The sequence below is a fragment of the Elephas maximus genome, chromosome 22, assembly GCF_024166365.1.
Source record: "Elephas maximus indicus isolate mEleMax1 chromosome 22, mEleMax1 primary haplotype, whole genome shotgun sequence".
Taxonomy (NCBI): Eukaryota; Metazoa; Chordata; class Mammalia; order Proboscidea; family Elephantidae; genus Elephas; species Elephas maximus.
Window position 1 is genome coordinate 16,916,665 of NC_064840.1, and position 23,939 is coordinate 16,940,603.

At 42.4% G+C, this 23,939-nt stretch overlaps 1 protein-coding gene across 7 annotated transcripts in view; it reads left to right on the forward strand.

The window, feature by feature from the left end:
- The window catches only part of CCDC60 (coiled-coil domain containing 60), a 227,873-nt gene that overhangs the window by 114,348 nt on the left and 89,586 nt on the right, over nucleotides 1-23,939 (forward strand). For all 7 annotated transcript variants that reach the window (XM_049865444.1, XM_049865448.1, XM_049865447.1 and 4 more), the window contains exon 2: nucleotides 5,079-5,158. In XM_049865444.1, the coding sequence (XP_049721401.1) occupies nucleotides 5,079-5,158 (80 nt within the window). The remainder of the gene's footprint in view (nucleotides 1-5,078; nucleotides 5,159-23,939) is intronic.

A 23,939-nucleotide genomic window follows, 5' to 3' on the forward strand; every position in this document is an offset into this window, starting at 1 on the left:
AGGTTCTTCATGAGCACAATTAAGTGTTCTGAAATTCCCGTTCTTCATGTTATCCGTAGTTTGTTATGATCCACACAGTCAAATGACTTTGCATAGTCAATAAAACACAGGTAAACATCTTTCTGGTATTCTCTGCTTTCAGTCAGGATCCGTCTGACATCAGCAATGATATCCCTGGTTCTACATTCTCTTCTGAATCTGGCTTGAATTTCTGACAGTTCCCTCTTGATATACTGCTGCAGCCGCTTTTGAATCATCTTCAGCAAAATTTTACTTGGGTCTGATATTAATGATATTGTTCGATAACTTCCATATTCAGTTGGATCACCTTTCTTGAGAATAGGCATAAATATGGATCTCTTCCAGTCTGTTGGCCAGGTAGCTGTCTTCCAAATATTTTGGCAATGATAAGTGAGCACTTCCAGTCTGGCATTCACTTGTTGAAACATCTTAGTTGGCATTCTGTCAATTCCTGGAGACTCGTTTTTTGCCAATTCCTTCAATGCAGCTTGGACTTTTTCCTTCAGTGCCATCGGTTCCTGATCATATGCCACCTCCTAAAGTGGGTGAACGTCAACCAATTCTTTTTGGTATAGTGACTGTGTGTAGTCCTTCCATCTTCTTTTGATGCTTCCTGCATCGTTTAATATTTTCCTCATAGAATCCTTCACTATTGCAACTCGAGGCTTGAATTTTTTCTTTGGTTCTTTCAGCCTGAGAAATGCCAAGTGTGTTCTTTCCTTTTGGTTTTCTGCCTCCGGGTCTTTGTACATGTCCTTAAAATACTTTGTCTTCTCAAGCTGCCCTATGAAATCTTCTATTCAGGTCTTTTACATCATCATTTCTTCCATTTGCTTTAGCTATTTGATGCTCAAAAGCAAGTTTCAGAGTCTTTTCTGGCATCCATTTTGGTCTTTTCTTTCTCTCCTATCTTTTTAATGACCTCTTGCTTTCATCATATATGATGTCATTCCACAACTCATCTGGTCTTTGGTTATTAGTGTTCAATGCATCAAATTTATTCTTGAGATGGTCTCTAAATTCAGGTGGGATATGCTCAAGGTCGTATGTATTTTGCCTCTCAAGGACTTGTTCTAATTTTCTTCAGTTTCATCTTGAGCTTGCATGTGAACAGCTGCTGGTCTCTTCCACAGCAGGCCCCTGGTCTTGTTCTGACTGATGATACAGAGCTTTTCCATCATCTCTTTCCACAGATCTAGTCAATCTGATTCCTGTGTATTCCATCTGGCAAGGTGCATGTGTAAAACAGTTGTCATTTATGTTCATGAAAAAAGGTAATGAAGTTTTTGGTCTTGCAAAACTCTATCATGCAATCTCTGGCATCGTTTCTATCACCAAGGCTCTATTTTCGAAATACCAGTCCTTCTTCTTTGTCTCCAACTTTCTCATTCCAATCACCGGTAATTATCATTGCAACCTGATTGCATGTTTGATCAACGTCAGACTGCAGAAGTTCGTAAAAATCTTCAACTTCTTCCTCTTTGGCCTTAGTGGTTGGTCATAAATTTGAGTAACAGTCACATTAACTGGTCTTCCTTGTAGGCCTGTGGATATTATCCTGTCACTGATAGCACTGTCCTTCAGGGTAGATCCTGAAATGTTCTTTTTGATGACAAATGCAATGCCATTCCTCTTTGTCATTCCTGGCATAGTAGACCCTATGATTGTCCAGTTCAAAATGGCCAATACCAGTCCATTTCAGCTCACTAATGCCTAAGTTATTGATGCTTATGCATTCCGTTTCATGAGAAGGGTAAAATTTGAAATATTTAAGAAAGCAATGGATACTCAACTGTCAAATCAAGTGTGGTTTCAATCAAGTGTTTTCAAATGATCTGCAGGTAAATTTGAGTGTGTTTGTTTTTCCTTTGTTCATAAATGTGTTTAATTCACATATGTAGAAGTTTTAAAAAGTATGCCAGGTGATCCTTACGTGTTGCCTTTGTGGTTGGTCTCTGTGCCCACTTCACCCATCCCTCTAGATGAAAGCTCCTGGCTTTGCCATCAATTTTCACCGATAGCCTGGTGTATCGAGATGAGCAAGCTATACTACTTATAATTCATTGCTAACAATAACTAAAGGAATAAAATTTTTAAGTAATTCCACTGTTTCATATCCAGCTGAGCTTACTCAAGGCTATCCCCAAATACTTCTTTTGCATCCTATATACTTTTTTTGAAGGAGCCCTGGTGACGCAGTGGTTAAGCAAATGGCTGTTTACCAAAAGGTTGGTAGTTAGAGCCCCACACCAGCCACTCCTTGGGAGAAAGATGTGGTAGTGTTTCCTTAAAAATTTACAGCCTTGGAAACCATATGGGGCAGTTCTACTCTGTCCCATAAGGTCACGATGAGTTGGAACTTGACTGGACAGCAATGGGTTTGGTTTTTTGGGTTGCCATTTTTATTTATATTTATATATATATATACTTTATTAGGTGGGCGAGAAGGAACTGTAGTTACTAGTACTCTAGGGAATTGCTACAGACTCTTTACCCTTAATTCGAGGTGTCTTGCATGGGAACATGAACTGGGTAACCAGGAGAAAAGCAGTAGAGAATCAGGCAGCCAGCAATATTCTCTTCCCTCCACTTCAGATGCTCGCTCTCCAACCCCCACCGACCTCGCCACAAGCACTCCCCACCTTCCACTGTCCACTTAAAAGGCCCTGAGAGTGGGCACTGTAGCCCATTTTTTTTCTCAGAGCCTGCAGAGAGAGCCCAAGCCCCATCCCACTCATCCATATTAACTTCTGTTATCTCATGCCCCTATATTCTCACCGACTTCAAAAAACACTCTCAACACAGTGCTACCAATCAGACTTTGTCAAACTTCTTTTTGTCCTTTTTTCTTTCAAATCTTTTTTCTTTGTTAATTATGCAACTAATATTTATTAGAGTAACAGGAAATGAACATAAGCTAAGAAAAAGAAATAGTATGTCTTGTAGTCTCACCCCCAAGAGAGAATCGCTGCTAGCATTTTAGGGTATGCTCTTACATACCTTTGACATGGGCATATCCACGTATATAATTTTTCAAAAACCAAGAACATAATTATGCTATATATGTTACTTTGTCTATTAGGTTCCTAAGGCTTCCTCAGTAAATTACCAGAAACTGGGTGGCTTAAAATAATAGAAGTGTATTCTCTTCATACTTCAGGAGGACAGAATGTGAAATCAAGGTGTCAGCAGGGCTGGCTCCTTCTGGAGGCTCTGAGGAGGACTCTGTCCCTGGCCTCTCTCCTAGCTTCTGGTGGTTACCAGCAATCCCTGGTGCTCCTTGGCTTGGAGACCCATCACAACACTCTGCCTCTGTCTTTAGGTTGCTTTTCTCTGTGTCCCTCTGTGTCCTCTTCTCTTCTTAAAAGAATATCGGTCACTGGATTTAGGGCTCACCCTAAATCCAGTATGATCTCAATATTCTTAACTAATTAAATCTGCAAAGACCCTACATCCAAGTAAGGCCACATTCTCAGGCCCATAAAACAAAAGGAGACTAAATGCACGCACCAGCCCAGGGGCAAGGACGAGAAGGCAGGAGGGGACAGGAAAGCTGGTAATGGGGAAGCCAAGGTCAAGAAGGGGAGAATGTTGACATGTCATGGGCTTGACAACCTATGTCACAAGACAATATGTGTGTTAACTGTTTAATGAGAAACTAGTTTGCTCTGTAAACCTTCATCTAAAGTACAATTTAAAAAAAAAAAAAGATGACTTTCTGAGGTTCCAGGTGGACATGAATTTTTTTGTGGGGGAGGGAGATACTGCTCAACCCACTACACTTTGTGACATAGTTCCTCACATAAAAAACTGAAACATCTCTAAATATCAAAATAAATTTACATAATTACCACTACATTTAATCGCCGCACACTATTCTATTGTCAGAGGCACAAAAATTTGTTTAATCTGTCGTCTGTTGTGAGATGTTTAAGTAGTTCCCAATAGTTTGCTATTACTAGCAGCATTCTGTTGAGCAACTTTGTTGATAAATCTGCCTCCCATACAGGAATCTTCCTTCAGATGCTTGACAGCAGAGGAATTGTTAGACCTAAGGACATGCCCATTTTTAAAGCATGTGGTACGCACACTGACAAATTAGCCTCCAAAAAGGCCATCCCAGTGTATTCTCTCATCAGCTCCATCTGAGTGCGTCCATTTTCGCATGATTTCTTGGCATTCCTTCTGAATAAAAGAATCCTAATATTTCGGGAATTAATTTTAAGACAGGATAATCCATATAATATTCTTATTATTGTTTCTCCAAACTTAGAGCTGAGAAAGCAACTTTTATATTAAATTAGAGTTCATTTAACTCTCTTCTTTACGGTGGCCTGGTATCAACCTACGTGTAATGAATTTCAAGTACTGTGGGGTTTCCGATATGTCAAGTCAAGGAAAATGAACGAAGGAAAGGGAGAGAGAAGCCCACAAGCAATTATGTGGATAATTCACTTATAAAATCCTGCAGTGGGGGCAGGAAGGGGAAAAAAGTACATTTCCATCTTTGCACTGACCACATTCAGCTCTCCAAATCAGTTGCCCATGCCACCAACAATAACAGTAATCATTAATGTTGAAGTCCTTGTTTTACCTTGAGTATAACGCCGTTATAATAAACCAAACTTGTTGCTGTCGAGTCGATTCCAACTCATAGTGACCTTATAGGACAGAGTAGAACTGCCCCATAGAGTTTCCAAGGAGCGCCTGGCGGATTTGAACTGCTGACCCTTTGGTTAGCAGCCATAGCACTTAGCCACTACGCCACCAGGGTTTCCAGGCACAGAGAGGGTGAGTAATTTGTCCAAAGTCACACAGCTGAAAACAGGGCCGAGCCAGGATCAGAGCTCAGTTCTGCCTACATCGAAAGCCCGCACCATTCCCACCATGCAGCAGTGTCTCCCTTTGGTGTACAAGTGAACTCTGAACTTCTTGGGATCTCTCAAGCCTGGGTCACGCATCCCAGGAGAATTCATAAGCCTTTGGAAATTAAGTCTGGCTCATTTGTAACAGTTGTATTAACACTCTTTTTCTTTCATTTCTTGGCTTCCCATTAGGTTCCAGACAAGCCACTGAAGAACATCAAGTATATGAACAAGGAAATCATAAACCTCAAAAAAGACCTGATACGCAGTCGGTAAGTAAGCCCAACAGAGAATGCCCCGCAGATAACCTGACACTGAGGAGCAGTCTATGGGGTTGTGGTCAAAGGCCTGTCAAGTCCAAATTCCCCCGACCCTAAGCATTAAGCAGAAGATTTATGGGAGAGTAACCTTGTCAGGAGCCCTGCTTAAAGCGATCGACTACTAACTGAAAGGTCAGCAGTTCGAAAGGTCAGCTTTGTGGGAGAAAGATGTGGCAGTTTATTTCCGTAAAGATTTACAGCCTTGGAAACCCTATGGGGTCACTATGAGTCGAAGTCAACTTTACAGCAGTGGATTTTGGGGTTTTTTTTTAACCCTGTAAGGGGAGTCCCTGGGTAGGGATGTGCTCAGCTGCTTGCCAAAAGGTTGGCAATTCAAGTTCACCCACAAGCACCTTGGAAGAAAGGCCTGGCGATCTACTTCTGAAAAATGAACCATCGAAAATCCTATGGAGCACAGTTCTACTTTGACATACATGGGGTCCCCATGAGTTGGAATCAACAGCTACTGTTTTGGGCTTTTTTTTTTTTCTTAGTGTCTGTATGGCTGAAATACTACATAGTGGGGTGCTACTACAAAGATCTTCCCAATTCTGTGTTCATTGATGTCACACTAGTGGTCCGAAATTAGCCATGGTGGGAATATTTACCTCATGGAAATCAGCAACCACTACAAAATCAGGGGTGGTCCCACCCTCACCCCCAGGGAGGCAGCTGTTACACATTCACCAACATACCACTGGGGACAAGCCTCAAGACTGACTAAGGTTGAATTTCCCAGTAACCTAGTAGAATAGAGGGCCTTGATTAAAAGGCGTTAAAGAACAGTGCCTTTTCTGCCACCCCTGTATTGGCCAGCAGAGTCTGTCACTCCTGCCAAACCCATTTACCATGGCTCTGAAACAAGCTAGAATTCAATGCCCTCATGGGACAGGCTTAGCCTGTCCAACTACTAGACATGAAGGTGAATGTGGAAAAAGACAGACAGACGAGCCACAAGCAAGGAAACAAGAAACGAGAATAAAACGTTTCAGCTGCCCACACTCCTGGATTCTGCTAACATTTAAGGAACTAGCAATTCTACCTCAAAAGGAAATGTCCTATTTTCCAGGGGAAGTCACCTCTCCAAGAAGTGCAAATCCTGTGGCCCATCTCCCAGATTTAAGGAGGCAAAGTGTTAGCTAAGAGGATACTATCTTTTCTACTCACTGTTTTCCAAATTTTTTCACCTCCTGTTAGTCTAGGTCCCTCAGTGGTGCAAGACCTCATTAAAGTGTTAAAAAAAAAAAAAAGCAAAGATGTCATTTTGAGGACTAAGATGCACCTGGCCTAAGCCATTGTATTTTCTATCACCTCATATGCATATGAAAGCTAGATAATAAGTAGGGAACACTGTCTTAGTCATCTAGTGCTGCCATAACAGAAATACCACAAGTGGACGGCTTTAACAAAGAGAAATTTATTTCCTCATGGTAATGTACGCTAAAAGTCCAAATTCAAGGCGTCAGCTCCAGGAGAAGGCTTTCTCTGTTGGCTCTGGAAGAAGGTCCTTGTCCTCAGTCTTCCCATGGTCAAGGAGCTTCTCAGGCGCAGGGACCCCGGGTCCAAAGGATGTGCTCTGCTCCTGGTGCTGCTTTCTTGGTGGTACGAAGTCCCCAACTCTCTGCTTGCTTCCCTTTCCTTTTATCTCTTGAGAGATAAAAGGTGGTGCAGGCCGTGCCCCTGGGGAACTCCCTTTACCTTGGATCAGGGAGGTGACCTGTGTAAGGGTGGTGTTACAATCCCAACCCAATCCTTGTAACCACAGGCCAAGATTAAGATTTATAACACGCAGGAAAATCACAAAATGGAGGACAACCACACACGGCCTAACCAAGTTGATACACACATTTTGGGGGGGACATAATTCAATCCATGACAAACACCAAAGAAGGATTTATGCATTTTAACTGTGCGTTGGAGAAGAATACTGAATATACCATGGACTGCCAGAAGAATCGACAAATCTGTCTTGGAAGAAGTACAACCAGAATGCTCCTTAGAACCACGATGGCAAGACTTCATCTCATGTACTCTGGACATGCTATCAGCAGGGATCAGTCTCTGGAGGAGGACATCATGCTTCGTAAAGCAGAGGGTCAATGAAAGAGAAGAACACCCTCAATGAGATAGAGTGACACAGTGGCTGCAACAATGGGCTCAAACATAGCAACGATTCTAAGAAGGATGTTAAGACCGGTCAGCATTTTGTTCTATTGTACATAGGGTCACTATGAGTGGGAAATGACTTGACAGCACCGAAGGACAACAACTGGGTGGTGCAAACAGTTAACACTCGGCTACTGACCAAAAGATTGGTGGTTAAAATCCACCTGGCAGTGTTATGGAAGAAAAGCCTGGCGATCAATTTCTGTTAAGATTACGGCCATTGAAAACCCCGTGGAGAACGGTTTTACTATGAAACACGTGTGGTCGCCACAAGTCAGAATCAACTCTACAGCAGCTGATTTCTTTTTTTTTTGTTTTAATTTTTTTTTTTTTGGTATTAGAGTCTCGCCCACCTTGAGCCAAACACCTTGACTGTCTCCTGGATTTTTATTTAATACTTCAGCCCTCTTATAAGTCAACTGTATCATCCGTGGTTTCACGTCCAATTTAACATGATGCTAAAAAGAATAAAAACCTAACTGCTTTCCTCCTTGCCTGTTCCACCAGGTGTTCAGTGGCGCTAAGCACCATACTAAGCACTTACTGGCTGAATTTATCCTAGCAGGAGCCGACATTCAAAACATCCACATGTGCCCACTCCTTGGTTGCTGCTTGAAGTCAATGGCATATTTTCCTCCACAGCTGCCAGGAGTTTTTAATGCAAGTGTTTTAAGGGGGGAAAAAAAATCTCTCAATGGCAAATAAACAATGACAAATTACCCCCTAGCCAAGCCCAGCTGGCAATGGGTTGGGCAAGTGTTTAAGACTTCTGGAGACTTCTCTCTCCAGCTGCATTTGGTAGACAACATAAGCAAGGCAATTAGAAGCAACAGAGGTGGAATTTTGGCCAAGGAAGAAGCGGTGTTCTTTGTACCGGGTTAGGTACTTCCTCTTGGGGCCTCCGTAGCTCTCTGTGCACATTCTTTTTTTTTTTTTTAACAAGGATTTATTAAGTACCAGATATTGCCAGGTATATGCCAAGTGTCCTATATGTTGAAGACACAGGAGTGAACAAAACAGACAAGACTCCTGTCCTCAGTGAATAAGAGATGATGGTCTATGTCATAATGGTAATAAAAACGACAATCAAATGAGCAAGAGAATAAACAGGACTGGGGGGTGTTGGTGATACACTATGAAGGCTATCAAACAAAGTGATATGTAGAGCCTGTCAGCCTCCTGCCCACACCCCGAGTGTGAAACCCTGCTGATACTAGAATCTGGTGCACACAACTATCACCACTACTCCTCTAGGTGGATAGGTGACAGTCTGCACCACACACTTGATGACCCAAAATCAGATTCTACTCAAGAATAGTGAACGTGCTCTTAGGTTTATATATCTGGTAACAGCCCAAACCAGCTGGTAATAGGACATAAGTGACTCAAGGGCTACAACAATCAAGACAGCGCAATCTAGTAGCCCATCTACGTATATTGAAAGAAAACAAAACAAGATAAGACTCAGTGAGCAAATATAAAATAAATCACTACAATATCTTAATGATGGCTCAGAGACAGCAGTCGATATCAAACTACATAAAGAAGCAGACCATGACAGCTTCTACAACTCCCCAAACTAAAGAATCAAAATCTTTCCCAAATGAAGATACGATCCTGGAATTCCCAGATGCAGAATATAAAAAACTGATTTACAGAACGCTTCAAGACATCAGGGATGACCTCAGAAATGAAATAAGGCAATCTACAGAAAAAGCCAAGGAACACACTGATAAAGCAGTTGAAGAACTCAAAAAGATTATTCAAGAACATAGTGGAAAAATTAATAAGCTGCAAGAATCCATAGAGAGACAGCATTCAGAAATCCAAAAGATTAACAGTAAAATTACAGAAGTCAGAGGAGCAGACTCAAGCAATTGGAATACAGAGTAGGGGACCTGGAGGACAAGGGAATTGACGCCAATATAGCTGAAAAAAAATCAGATAAAAGAATTTAAAAAAAATGAAGAAACCCTAAGAATCATGTGGGACTCTATCAAGAAGAATAACTTGCGTGTGATTGGAGTCCCAGAACAGGGAGAGATAACAGAAAATACAGAGAGAATAGTTGAAGATGTGTTGGCAGAAAACTTCCCTGGCATCATGAAAGACGAAAGAATATCTATCCAAGATGCTCATCAAACCCCATTTAAGATTGATCCAAAAAGAAAATCACCAAGACATATTATCATCAAACTTGCCAAAACCAAAGATAAAGAGAAAATTTTAAAAGCAGCCAGGGATAAAAGAAAGGTCTCCTTCAAGGGAGAATCAATAAGAATAAGTTCAGACTACTCGGCAGAAACCATGCAGTCTAGAAGGCAATGGAATGACATATACAGAGCACTGAAGGAGAAAAACTGCCAGCCAAGGGTCATATATCCAGCAAAACTCTCTCCCAAATATGAAGGTGAAATTAAAACATTTACAGATATACACAAGCTTAGAGAATTTGCAAAAACCAAATCAAAGCTACAAGAAATACTAAAGGATATTGTTTGGTCAGAAAATCAATAATATCAGATACCAGCACAACACAAGGTCACAGAACAGAACATCCTGATATCAACTCAAATAGGGAAATCACAAAAACAAATTAAGATTAATTTTAAAAAGAAAAAAATGCTCAAAACAGGGAGTCATTGAAGTCAATATGTAAAAGATGACAATAATCAAAAAGAGGGACTAAATACAGGAGGCATAGAACTGCCATATGGAGAGAAACAAGGCGATATAGGATAATACGAGTTAGGTTTTTACTTAGAAAAATAGGGGTAAATATTAAGGTAACCACAAAGAGGTATAACAACTCCATAACTCAAAGTGATATGTAGAGCATGGTGAGGGGAGGAAGCTGCCAGTGGCCAGGAAAGGCCACTTCCATAAAGGGGACATTGACCCTGATACCTGAATGGTGAGAAAGAAACATTCACATAAAGGAATAGGAGGAAAGAGGTAGACTATTTCAGAGGACAACAGGTGAGGGGGTGAGAAAGTTGGACCACACCGGAAATGTGGGTGGAACAGAAAAATGGCCAGTGTGGCTGGAGTGGAGTGAGAGAAGCAGGAGATGAAGTTGGAGAGGTGGGCAAGGACCGTTTTTTTATCAATCAGGGCCTCGTAGGCCATGATGAAATGTTGAGTTTTCGTCTAAATGCAGTGAGAAGCCATTGGAGGGTTCTGAGCAAGAGAAGGGTGTGGGCTGATGTTTAAAAGAACATCCCATCTACTGCGTAGAGACCAGTCAGAAGATTATGATGGCAGATGACAATGGCTCAGATCAGGGAAAGACCAATGAATTGGAGAGAAGTGGATGGATTCAGAATTTCTTTTGCTAATGGATGGGATGTGGCAGACGAGGGAAGAGACAGCTTCAGTGTGCTACAATGACCTGTTTCCATCTCTGCCTCCCTTGCTAGGAGGTAAGATCTAACAGTGTGGACTCTGCCATGACCCCCGTCCCTGGTCCTAAGTGAGTAAATGTTTGTTGGTGGGTGAATCAATTCTCTTGCCCACTCCTAGAACTCAGCAGTTAAAATCATGGGGAAGGATGATCCAGCAATCCCACTCCTTGGAATATATCCTACAGAAATAAGGGCCTTCACACAAACAGATAATATGCACACCCATGTTCATTGCAGCACTGTTTACAATAGCAAAAAGATGGAAGCAACCAAGGTGCCCATCAACAGATGAATGGATAAATAAATTATGGTATATTCACACAATGGAATACTATGCAACAATAAAGAACAATGATGAATCTGTGAAACATCTCATAACATGGAGGAATCTGGAAGGCACCATGCTGAGTGAAATTAGTCAGTTGCAAAAGGACAAATATTCTGTGAGACCACTATTATAAGAACTCAAGAAATAGTTTAAACACAGAAGAAAATATTCTTTGATGGTTACGAGAGGGGTATTCACTAATTAGATAGTAGACAAGAACTATTTTTGGTGAAGGGAAAGATAACACGCAATACAGGAGAGGTCAGCACAACCAGACTAAACCAAAACCAAATGCTTCAAAGGCCAGAGTAGCAGGGACAGGGGTCTGGGGTATGGAGACCATGGTTTCAAGGGACATCTAGGTCAACTGGCATTACAAAATGTATTAAGAAAACATTCTGCATCCCACTTTGGTGAGTGGTGTCTGGGCCATCTAAGATGCATCAATTGATCTCAACCCACCAGGAGCAAAGGAGAATGAAAAACACCAAAGACACAAGGTAATTATGAGCCCAAGAGACAGAAAGGGCCACATAAAGCAGAGACTACATTAGCTTGAGACCAGAAGAACTAGATGGTGCCCACCTACAACCAATGACTTCCCTGACAGGGAACACAACAGAGAATCCCTGATGGAGCAGGAGAACAGTAGAATGCAGACCTCAAATTCTCATAAAAAGACCAGACTTAATGGTCTCACTGAGACTAGAAGGACCCTGGAGGTCATGGTCCCCAGACCTTCTGTTAGCCCCATAAAGGAACCATTCCCAAAGCCAACTCTTCAGACAGGGACTAGACTGGACTATAAGACAGAAAATGATACTGGTGAGGAGTGAGTTTCTTGGCTCAAGTAGACACAAAAGACCATGTGGGCAGCTCCTGTCTGGAGTCAATATGAGAAGGCAGAGGGGGACAGAAGCTGGCTGCATGGACAAGGGAATACAGGGTGGAAAGGAGGGGTGTGCTGTCTCATTAGGGGGAGAGCAACTAGGAGTACATAGCAAGGTGTATATAAATTTTTGTATGAGGGACTGACTTGATTTGTAGACTTTCACTTAAAGCACAAATATAAAAAAAAATAAGGGGAAGGATCATACATTAACATAGTGGGGAAACTGAGTAAGGGAGAGGGTTTATGTATAAATCTATGGAGTAAATCAGGAGATAGGATGGCTGGGCCATTTCTTGAGGCCTTCTAGGTGAGCCTGCTGACCTCGCCCTTTTCCACTCAAACAGGAGTGTCTACTCTGGCTTATTAGAGACTGACCTGTGGCTGGAAAAAAGGAGGTGTTAATGTTGCCCTATAACAGAGTCAACCTGTTCTGTGAATCCCCAGATGTTATATTTCCATAACATCTTAAAATCTTCCCTGAGAAAGGCAGGACAGGTCTTTGTTGATTCATTTCTTGGATAAGAAAACTGAGACTCAGAGAAGTTTAGAGATTTCCTTTAAGTCATTGGATCAGTCAGCTATTGCTACATAACAAACAACCATAAAATTCAGTAGCTTGAAACAATAAATAATTATTATCGCTTATAAGCAGTATTATTGCTTATGAGTCTATGCTTCAGCTGGGAAGTTATCTGGTCGCACCCGAACTGTCTTATACATCTATAATCATCTGAGGGTCAGGTAGGTGGCTCTGCTCCTCTTGGCTGGGCTCTCTCACATGTTTGGAGGTTTGCTGGCTGTTGGAAGATCCATGATGGTCTTGGCCAGAACAATATGAGCTCTCATTTCAAACAAGTTAACCAGAGCTTGTTCTCTCGGAGCCACAGTTCTGAGAGAGAACAAAAGTGGTGAGGTGTCTTGAGCTTTAGGCTAGGAACTGGCAAAATATCACTTCGGCCATACTCTATTGGCCAAAGCAAATCACAAAGACAGCCCAGATTAACGGTGGAGGAATAGACTCCACCTCTTGATGGAAGAGCTTCTACATCTCCTGGAAAAGGAGTGCAGATGTGGGGTCATATTTTCAGTCTCTGACAGTCATCTAGCCAATTCTGAGCTGGACTTTGAAATATGAGCTAGTTTCAAAAGATAATCTGTATAAGTCCAAGTCTCACCCTTGGGAAAGTAAAATGGAAAACATGTCAGGAACACAGCAGGTTGCAGTGGGAGCAGAAGCTGCAAGGCCATCAGAAATGGGGACCAGAGAGGCCACAATGAGCTGTGTGGAAACCAAAGGTATAAAGGAACAATGGCTATAAATCAGCAGATGCTATAAATAGAGGAAAGAGGCAGGAGAACCAAGAGCGAAGTTAGAGGAGAACAGAGCAAGCAGAAAGAGAAGAATGCTCATGAGCAATGCCAATACTCCACCTGAAGACTCTCAAACTCCTGCTAGTGAGGTCCCTGGAGCTAATTTCTGGAGCAAATCCCATTCCTCTCTCTGTGAGTTTCCTGGTCTTGGACTTCCATGAGATTTTCCATATCCTTTATCACCCCTACATGCATTCTTACAATAAACCCCACTGAGAAAGCTAGCCTGCCAACCAAGTAGTCTGACTAAATTGATTTCTTAGTTCATGAAATAACAGAAATAGGGCACTTTTATCATCTTACCCTTTTTCTTGGGCTTCTCTATGAGTTAATGGTGTTTCATAAGGGACAGTCACTTGGAGATACAGTTTGTATCTGAGCTAGTAGGTGAAGTGAGTTTTTCCCAACTTTTTCTGAAAAAAGAAAGGATAAAACTAACAATTGAATTAAAACATTTGAATCCAGGATGACAGATACGTGGCATACGTACTCCCAACTCCTCTGTCCTGTGCCCATGGCAGACATCACTAATGGATCACAATACTCTTCCTACTTGAAACCAAGCTTAGTCTCAAAAATGCTCTCCACCCAGCACTCTAGGCTGCCACTATCACTGATTAGTTATTACATGGGATATAATTTGTCATCTCTAAATTAGAAGCCTCAAAAGGAGACTCAAAAGGTATCTATAGTGACATCTTACTATCTCAGATTGAGGGTCTGAGTGCAAGAGACCAGCAGGAAGAACAGACCTCGCCCGTATCCCTTTATGAAGGAGCCTGATTTTCATCAGGAAATGTAAAGAGTTGGAAACATTACTTGCTGACCTCAGACTTTTCCTGACTGCTCTCAGGGGCTTCTGTATGTCATCCTTCAGCCCTCATCCACAGCCTGTAGGACCCCCACACACCCATAGCCTGTAGCCCAGAACTGGCTCATCTAGAAGTTCAACCCTGGTTCTCTCCAATGCTCCCTTCCCCAAGACTTGAGACCTTACCTCAAAGCCCTTGAATTGTTTAAGATCATGGATTTATATGCTGATCAATAACCTGGATACAGGCAAAGTTAAGGCTTCTGAAATTGTACTTTGTGAATCATTCAAAGAAGACCTTAGTCCCCCACATCACAGTACCCCCACAGCCCGCAGCCAGTGGGTGAACATTAATGAGTCTCAAAAGGGCAAACGCTTGGCCCCCTGTCCTTAGCCCAGAACTGATAAACACAGCCGCATACCCAAAGGGTAGGTTACTGCTGTGGGCTGGAGCAACCTGGCTCAAGTTAATTGCATTTTTATCATCTTGGATGTGACCCAGAGGCCCTACCCTTTTTTTTCCTCCATTTCTGGTAACTTCATGTGTCTTTGACACCTCTAGTGTCAAAGTTCTTTCTCTGTTTTTCTTGCACCACTCTCCACTAAGGGTAAGTATCTTTTTTTATTCTTTTCCTTGTGGAGGGGCTGCCTCAGAGCATCCCACATAGAAAAGAACTTAACTAAAGGACTGTTTTCAGACTTAAGCATCAAAGTACCTTGAACCCTTGAACCCTTTGGTTGCATAGGGTTTGCACAAAACTTTGTTTTCTGAAATTCTTTCTCAGCTGACAGGCAGGAAAAGCCACCCAGCTAGGCTTGGAGGACACACACAGTATAGTTGAAAGTTCACAGTTGTGGGTGGAAATCTTGGCTCTAAGAGTTACTAGCTGGGTGGCCATGAGCGAGTCAGTCCACTTCTGCGCTTCCTTTTGTGTCCAATCTGCAATTTTTATAATTCAGAAGTGATCAGGTTTAGGGCACACCCTATACTGAAGTGGCCTCATTAACATAACAACAAAAACCATATTCCCAAATGCGATTATATCCACCGGTATGTGGTTGTTGTTGGGTGCCATCCAGTAGATTTGTGACAGAGTAGAACTACCCTATAGTATTATCTAGGCTAAAATTTTTATGGAGGAGCCCTGGTGGCGCAGTGATCAAGCACTCACCTGCTAACTGAAAGGTCTGCCATTCGAACCCACCAGCCACTCCACAGGAGAAAGATGTGGCAGTCTGCCTATGGGGCAGTTCTATTCTGTCCTACAGGGTCACTATGAGTTGGAATTCACTCAATGGCAATGGGTAGTCTTTACGGTAACGGATCAGCAGGCCTTTCTCCCCTGGAGCTGCTGGGTGGGTTTGAACTGCCAATCTTCCAGTTAGTGGCCAAGTGGTTAACCACTGTGCCAACAGAGCTTCCCGCCACAGGTATACAGGTTAGGATTCCAAAGCACATTTTAGAGGGAAGCAATTCAATCCATAACAACCTGTAAGTGAGGAAAGGAAGCAAGATTGAGCAGAGGGAGAAGTGAAGTGAGATGCAATCACAACGGATACTTCGGATAATCCCACAGGGAGCTCAGGAGCTGGGGTGAGCTTTCAGAGATGTCCCATATTGAGGCGAGAGGACCAGACCTTTACACCCTTGCAGGAACCAGTCTTTGGGTACAGCCTGCCCCAAGAAGGGCCATGACCTTTACTGAAGCAGCTCCTTTCATTTGAGGACAATGCCTGGGGAGGAACACAGCTGTGAGCCCTCAGAAGGCAATACTCGCAGCGTTTGGGAAAATAAGGACTTCTGTCTGCAAGAAGGATTCCAGGAAGCACACCCCAGCAATCACTGGGATATATTGCTTCAAGAGCAAGGAGCAAGAGGTTACAAAAAAATTACTGAAGTTATCTGATAACGGAATCTTTTTTTTCCCATGCATGCTGTTGTTGTTAGCTGCCATTGAATTGGCTCCTACTCATGGCAACCCCACACTGGTCCTGCACCATCTTTAAGATCCTTGGTACAATCGAGTCCATTGTTGTGACCACAGTGTATTTTGAGTGCCTTCCAACTGAGGGGGTTCATCTTCCAGCACTGTATCAAATAGTATTCTGTTGTGATGTATAAAGTTTCCACTGGCTATTTTTTGGAGGTAGGTTGCCAGGCCCTTCTTCCTACTCTTAGTCTAGAAGCTCTGCTGAAACCTGCCCACCACGAATGACTCAGCTGGTATTTGAAATATTCAGTGGCATAGCTCCCAGCATCCTAGCAACACACGAGCCACCACAGTACTGAAAACTGGCAGACAGGTGGTGATTCCCCAGGTATAAAACCGAAAAAAACAAACCCACTGCTGTTGAGTCAATGCTGACTCATAGTGACCCTACAGACAGAGAAAAACTGCCCCCACAGGGTTTCCAAAGCTGTAAATCTTTACGGAAGCAGACTGCCACATCTTTCTCCCGTGGAGCAGCTGGTGGGTTCAAACTGCCAACCTCTTGGTTAACTGCTGAGCTCTTAATCACTGTACCACCAGGGCTCTTTTCCCCAGGTATACCACCCACAAATTAACATCCCACAGGTGGGGAGTCGATGGAAACCACTTTGGGAATTCTTAATCTACTCTACAGATCGTATCTCCCAGATGAAGAAACCAAGACACAGGGAGAAGACACTGCTTTGTCCAAGATTACACAGCATGTTAGTAGCAAAGCAGAAACCCACATCCCCTCCAGGCCTTTGTTCCACATCCCACTGCTTCCTTAAGGTGTAAAGTTTTTCAGTTTTGTTCAGTTATCTTAATGATGTCCATCTCCTACACTAGACTATAAGTTCCCTAAGGACAAGGGCCTTATCTGTTTTAGCTAACACACTGCCAGTGTCAGCACAGAATCCAGAACATGAGTTTCTGTTGAGCCAGCTCCTACCCACCGGGACCTTATGTGTAATAGAATGAAACGTTGCCTGGTCCTGCTCATGATCAATTGCTACATTTGAATAGACTGTTTCAGCCACTGTGTCAATCCACCTCACAGAGGGCCTCCCTTCCCTTTCGCCAACCCTCCACCCTACCAACCGCGATGTCCTTTCCTAGCAACTGGTCTTCCTGATGATCTGTCCAAAGTAAACAAGCTGAAGCCTTCTAAAGAACATTCTGGTTATATTTCTTCTAAGACCGACCTGTTTGTTCTTCAATATTCTTCACCAACAGCACAATTCGAATGTATCAGTTCTCCTCCTTCCTTTTCCATTGTCCAGCTTTTACATGCATAAGAGGTGATTAAAAAGACCATGGCTTGGGTCAGGTGTACCTGAGTCATCAAAATGACATTGTTGCTTTTTAGTCTGGAACAAGTATTTGTTGAATGAGTGAATGAATGATTCAGATTCCCTTTGGCATCGTTTAAGAATCAGGCTGAGGGGAGAGGAGATAAGATGACCAGGTGCCTCTGCAAAAAGACCAGGTGGCTGGGCTGAGTGAGAATGGAACCTGAATCAGTACGTAAGCACACGCCTGGCTTCTGGCTGGCGAGCCCGTGCACACCTGGAGCCAGATGGCTGGGGCTCAATTCCTAGCTTCCCCAGCTATAAGCTACGTGGTGATGAACAAGCTGCCTAATTTCTCTGAGCCTCAGTTTCCTCATTCCCAAGGTGGAGGCTACGATAATACTTCTTCCCTCTCACAGGGCTGCTGTGAGTCAATGATTTAATACATGAGTTAATATACATAAAGCACTTAGAACAGTGCCAGGCACAGACTAAGCGGTCGATAAATAGTAGTTGAGTGTTTGGCTCCACTGATGTTTCCTGAGTGACTGTGACCATTTTACAGTCACCCCTTAACTGATCAAGCTCTCAAGAATTTCTCCCTGTACTCAGTCATGGGGCTTTGAGCAAAGCTCAGTATCAGATCCAGCATGTTGCCCTCAGATCCCAGATTCTGAACCTTGGAGGTCCATAGAGGAACAGCTGAAGCAAATATAATGGAGGAAAAAAAAAATAAGTCAGGATGGATAGATAGTTCATAGCAGGCGCTATGCAAATGCTGCTGGTAGTACTGGAATTTCGTATTAATTTTAAATCTCTTCCTACTGGGATTGTTGAACATGCCATTACTCTAATGGATGTAACCACAGGCTGTACAATAATGTACTAATCCACTGTTTAGAGTGGACGCCATATGCATTAAGCCCTGTTATTTTTTTTAACTTTTTATTGAAATGCAGCATCTGTACAGAAAAACATACAAATCATTAAGCAGACAGCTCAATAAATTTTCACCAAATGAACATATCCATGTAACTAGCATCTTCATCAAGGAAAGGAATACTACCAATAACCCTAGAAAACCATCTCATGTCCCCTTTCTTTTACTGTTGTTAGCTGTGGTCAAGTCAGCCCCTGACTCATGGTGACCTCATGCACATTGGACCTTTGTGATATATAGGGTTTTCACTGGCTGACTTTTCAGAAGTAGACTGCCAGGCGTTTCTTCCTAGTCTCTCTTAGTCTGGAAGCTCTGCTGAAAGCTGTTCAGCATCATAGCAACATGAGAGCATCCACTGTGTGGTGGCTGTGTGTGAGGTGCACTGGCCTGGAATCGAACCTGGGTCTCCACATGGAAGGCAAGATTCCCACCACTGAACTACCACTGCCCCCTTTTGTTAACTATCCCCTCAAAAGAAAATCACCATCCTAACTTCCAACACTTACATTAGTTTCTTCTGTTTTAGAGCTTCATATAAATAGAATCATACCATTGGCACTCTTATTGTGTCTGGCTCCTTTCATTCAACATTATACTTCTGAGATTTCTCCACATTATCTCGTGTAATTGGGAGTTTGTTCATTCTCAGTTTGAGGGTAGTTTTCCATTGAGTGAAGATAACATAATTTACTCATTCTAGGACTGATGGACGTTTGGGTTGTTTCCATTTGGGGGCTATTATGAATAGAACTGCTATGACCATTCTTATACGTGTCCTTAGCTGAACACATGTACACATTTCTACTGGGAATATACCTAGAAGTGCAATTGGTAGCTCACAAGAGTTTGCACATGCTCAGCTTTAGTATATACTGCCAAACAGTTTCCCAAGCCCTATATTTTATAGAACTTTTTAAAATACACAAATAACACAATCCAGAAAAACTATACCTAGGTGCCTTTGAATTATGGTGTTGGAGGAGAATATTGAATATACATACCATCGACTGCCAAAAGAATGAACAAATCTGTCTTGGAAGAAGTATAGCCAGAATGTTTCTCAGATGCAAGGATGGCAAGACTTTGTCTCACATACTTTGGGCATGTTATCAGGAAGGACCAGTCCCTGGCAAAGGACATCATGTTTGGAAAAGTAGAGGGTCAGCAAAAAAGAGGAAGACCGTCAACGAGGTGCACTGCAACCATGGGCTCAAGGAAAACAACAATTAAGAGGATGGCATAGGATAGGGTATAGTGTCCTTCCGTTGTACACTGGGTCACTGTGAGTCAGAACTGACTCGATACCACTTAACAACAAAAACAACAGAAAAACTAGAAAATACAAATGTTGCGGTTAGTAGCTGTCAAGGTGATTCCAACACATGATGACCCCGTGTGTGCAGAGTAGAACTGCTCCATACGGTTTTCAAGGCTGTAACCTTTTGGAAGAATATTGCCAGGCCTGTCTTCCAAGGTGCCTCTCTGTGGGTTCATACCACCAACCTCTCAGCTAGTAGCTGAGCGCTTACAGATAAAAAAAAATATCTAAGTCAACATAAATTAATAATAAAACCACCCACAATTACACTACCCAAGAATAACCTCTGCTAATGTTGTGGCATGTTCACTTTCAATATTCTTTAATTTTCTATGTATACATGTGTATTCTTTTACCATAAAAAAGAACTATTCCACGTATAGTGTTTAGTAACCTGCTTTCTTATTTAGCAATAGATTATGAACATCTTCCATGTCAATAAATGTATACTCACAACTTCATCTATTAAACCTTTTACTACAAAAATGCTCAAACATTTATAAAGGCAGACAGCGTAGTCTAATGAACCCCTATCCACCTATTACTCAGCTTAATGATTATTTCATTTATATATCCTCCTGTCTACTACTATCTTGAAGCTTTTCACTACACTTCATGTTATTTCATCTGTAAATATTTAAGCAACTATCTCAGGAACATAAAAACTCTTTTTTCAAACTTTAACCACAATAACATTATCACATCTAAAACATTAGCAATAATTCCTTAATATTATAGGATATCCACTCAAACATAACAAACATCTTAAAAAAAACAAAAAACAAATTCATTGCTGTAGGGTTCATTTCGACTCGTAGCGACCTTTTAGGACAGAGTAGAACTTCCCCCACAGTGTTTCCAAGGAATGGGTGGTGGATTTGAACTGGCGACTTTTTGGTTAACAACCGAAAACCAAACCTGTTGTCATCGAGTCGATTCCAACTCATAACAACCTATAGGACAGAGAACTGCGCCATAGGGTTTCCAAGGAGCAGCTAGTGGATTTGAACTGCTGACCTTTTGGTTAGTAGCCATAGCTTTTAACCATTGAGCCACCAGGACAACACAGCCATCTTCCAGAAACCCCAGCCATCTTAGTGGTTGTTTAATACTGCATTGTAAGAACATAGTATGATTTATCGTTTTAGTTCCTGGTCATTTACCATTGGTTTTCCTGTTACATAAACAATGCTTACATGGACATCTTTGGAGTTACACCATGATATGCCATTTCACCAGGATAAATTCCTAAGATGCAGCTTTAAGGTTCCTGGCCCTTAGCTAACATCCTCTCCACTTTCACAGCGTTTCAGTTGCTGAAAAGTAGCGGATAATTCAAAAATGCTCAAATCAAAATGACGCATTCTCATCAGCAATGAAAGAAAAAGTGAGAAAGACAGTCTATGATGTTGAAAATATATCAGCGGTGACTTTTTGCCCTTTTCCTTTTAGCATAGACATCATCAATAAATAAGCAGCTTGTGGAAAGCTAAATGAAAACAAAGTGCTCATGAATAAAACCGCCCAGAATTCACCGGCAAAGCCCAGCTGAGCCATGGGCAGAGCAAGCCTGCACCAGTGACGCCATTTTCCATCCCAGGTCTTTGCACATAAAGTGTGTCCCACGTGGCAATACCCTGAGCTCAGCACTTTCTCCAGCTCTGGGACCTCCCTAGTAAGTTTTCACTCCGAGGAGCCTCTTGCCAATGTCTGTAATGCATCTGCCTTTTTCAGTTCAGCCCAAAACTTCTATTTTTCCTCAAAAGGAATACACCCTTTGTCCCATTCTTTGTCTGCAGGCTTCTCTGCAATTATTAATTGACGTTTTTGCAGTCATGATTTCACTTCAGAGTAAAATAAAATAAAATTGTATTAAAAAGCAGAAAACCCACAAGTTTTCATTGAGCAAATCTCAGGACACCTGAACAGTCTTCAGGAGCAACGTTTGGGATGTTAGATGGAATATCACCTCGTAGTCTGCTGGAACATCAGTGACACTGCTGTCGTTTGCCCAACCCATGGCCCAAATGAGTGCAAAATAATAATAATACTAAAATAGTTAAACCCTGTTATTGCAAAATTAATGCTTGTAAATATATTTTAGCAGGTATTAATTTCCTCACTGTTTTATTCCAAAGTGCATACAAAGAAGAATTGCCTTTAAAATCAGCTCCCCAGGCACCTACTCATCACCTGATCTAATGTACTGGCAGGGAGTATAACACAACATAGGAGCCCTGGTGGTGCAATAGTTAACTGCTCAGCTGCTAACCAAAAAGTTGGCAGTTCGAACCCATCCCGCGGCTCTGAGGGAGAAAAGACCTGGTAATCTGGTCCAGTCAAGATGGCAGCCTAGGAAACCCTATGGGGCAGTTCTACTCTGTCACATGGGTTCACTATGAGTCAGAATCCACTCGCCAGTGCCTAACAACAATAACATAACATAGCATGGAGTCCCTGGATGATGCGAACGGTTAATGCGTTTGGCTGCTAACCGAAAGGTTGAAGGTTTGAGTCCACCCAGAGATGCCTTGAAAGAAAGTCCTATTGACCTACTTCCAAAAAATCAGCCATTGAAAACCCTACAGAACACAGTTCTACTCTAAGATATACTGGGCCATCATGAGTCAGAATCAACTCAAAGGCAAGTGGTAACTGTTAGAAGAGAGCATGGCTTTTGGGTCAAGGTCAAGTACTGGCTCCAGCACCTACTAGCTGAACTTGGGCAAGTTACCTAATCTTTCTGAGTTTCCCTGTCCTCATCTGTTAAATGGAGATAATAACAGAACCCACCTCACAGATCTGTTGTGAAAAGTAAATGAGTTAAGATACGTGTGACTGGCACATGGGTAGTGTAAGTGTTAAACCCACACACGGCCAGGACAGCCAGAGGTTTGGAAGGGTGGTATTTATACTTTGTCCCAGCTGCTTGGCCGTGCTACTGGTAATCTGTCCACTCTGTAGGTGGAATGTTCTTATCCCCTGTGCAGGGCTCCAGAGTTACCTCTTTCTCCTCTGATTGGAAAATCAGACGCTGGAGATCATACAGCTGAGAAGCTTAGGGTGCTATAGCCTGAGCTATAGCTATAGCCTGAGGCTTTTAGATCTGTTTTTATGATAAAGTCAGCACAAGGAAAGCATTTAGAATAGAGTTGCCACATGTAAGGGGTCAGTAAGTGTTGGCTTTTATCACTGTTATTGTTAGTTGCCATTGAGTCAGTCCAACTCATGGCGACCCCACATGTGCAGAATAAAACTGCTCCATAGGATTTTCAAGGTTGTGGCCTCTTTGAAGAAGATCGCTGGACCTGTCTTCCTAGGTGCCTCTGGGTGGGTTTGAACCACCAACCTTTTGGCTAGTAGTCACGTGCCTAACCATTTGCTGCACACAGGGGTTCCTTATTTCTATTATTACTATTATTTTATTGGAAGTAAAGCTAACTGGTTGAATCAGTGGGAAGGGAGAAGGTTGGATAAGAGCTGGAACGACCTCTGTCCTTCCTCCATACCCACAATTCCATCACTGGTGGGGAAAAGAGCAACTACATCACAAGGACCATTTCTTTTGTAACATGAACTGGGCTACAAATTCAAGTCACACATCTTTTACCTTTCCAATTAGCCACATAAGCTATCACATGAATTATCTGCAGGAAGTTCAGTCTCTCCCTCTAGGAGCTTCACCTCCCCTAGAATTGTCAAATGAACATAAAATCAGATTGTTCTCCACACCCAAAAAAAACCCCAAACCCACTGCCATCGAGTCATTTCTGACTCAATGACTCTATATGACAGAGTAGAACTGCCCCATAGGGTTTCCTAGAGAGGCTGGTGGATTCAAACTGACAACCTTAGGTCAGCTCTTAACCACTGCACCACCAGGGCACATCCAGGTGGGGAGAAAGTTGGTGTTTAGTGTCCTCCATTGTCATTGCTTCCCAGTACCACAAGATGTTGCTGTAGAGAACAGGCCCTTTCTTTGACACCCTCACTGATTCACACCATCACAGCACTCAAAACTCAAAGAATTTGATTAGATGCCTTTCCCCAAACAATCAAGGGAGGCAACCCTTAGGGGCTGCTGCTCAACCTGAAAGAAGCTGCCCCAGCATCCAAGCAAAGCGGTTTTCAAGCCCTTTTCTTGCTGAAAAGCTTGCAGGAAAAAGCACAGCTGTTGTTTTGGGGTTTTTTTTTTTTTTCCTCTATTGAAGTGCCCAGGTATAGTACAAAAACCAGTGCAA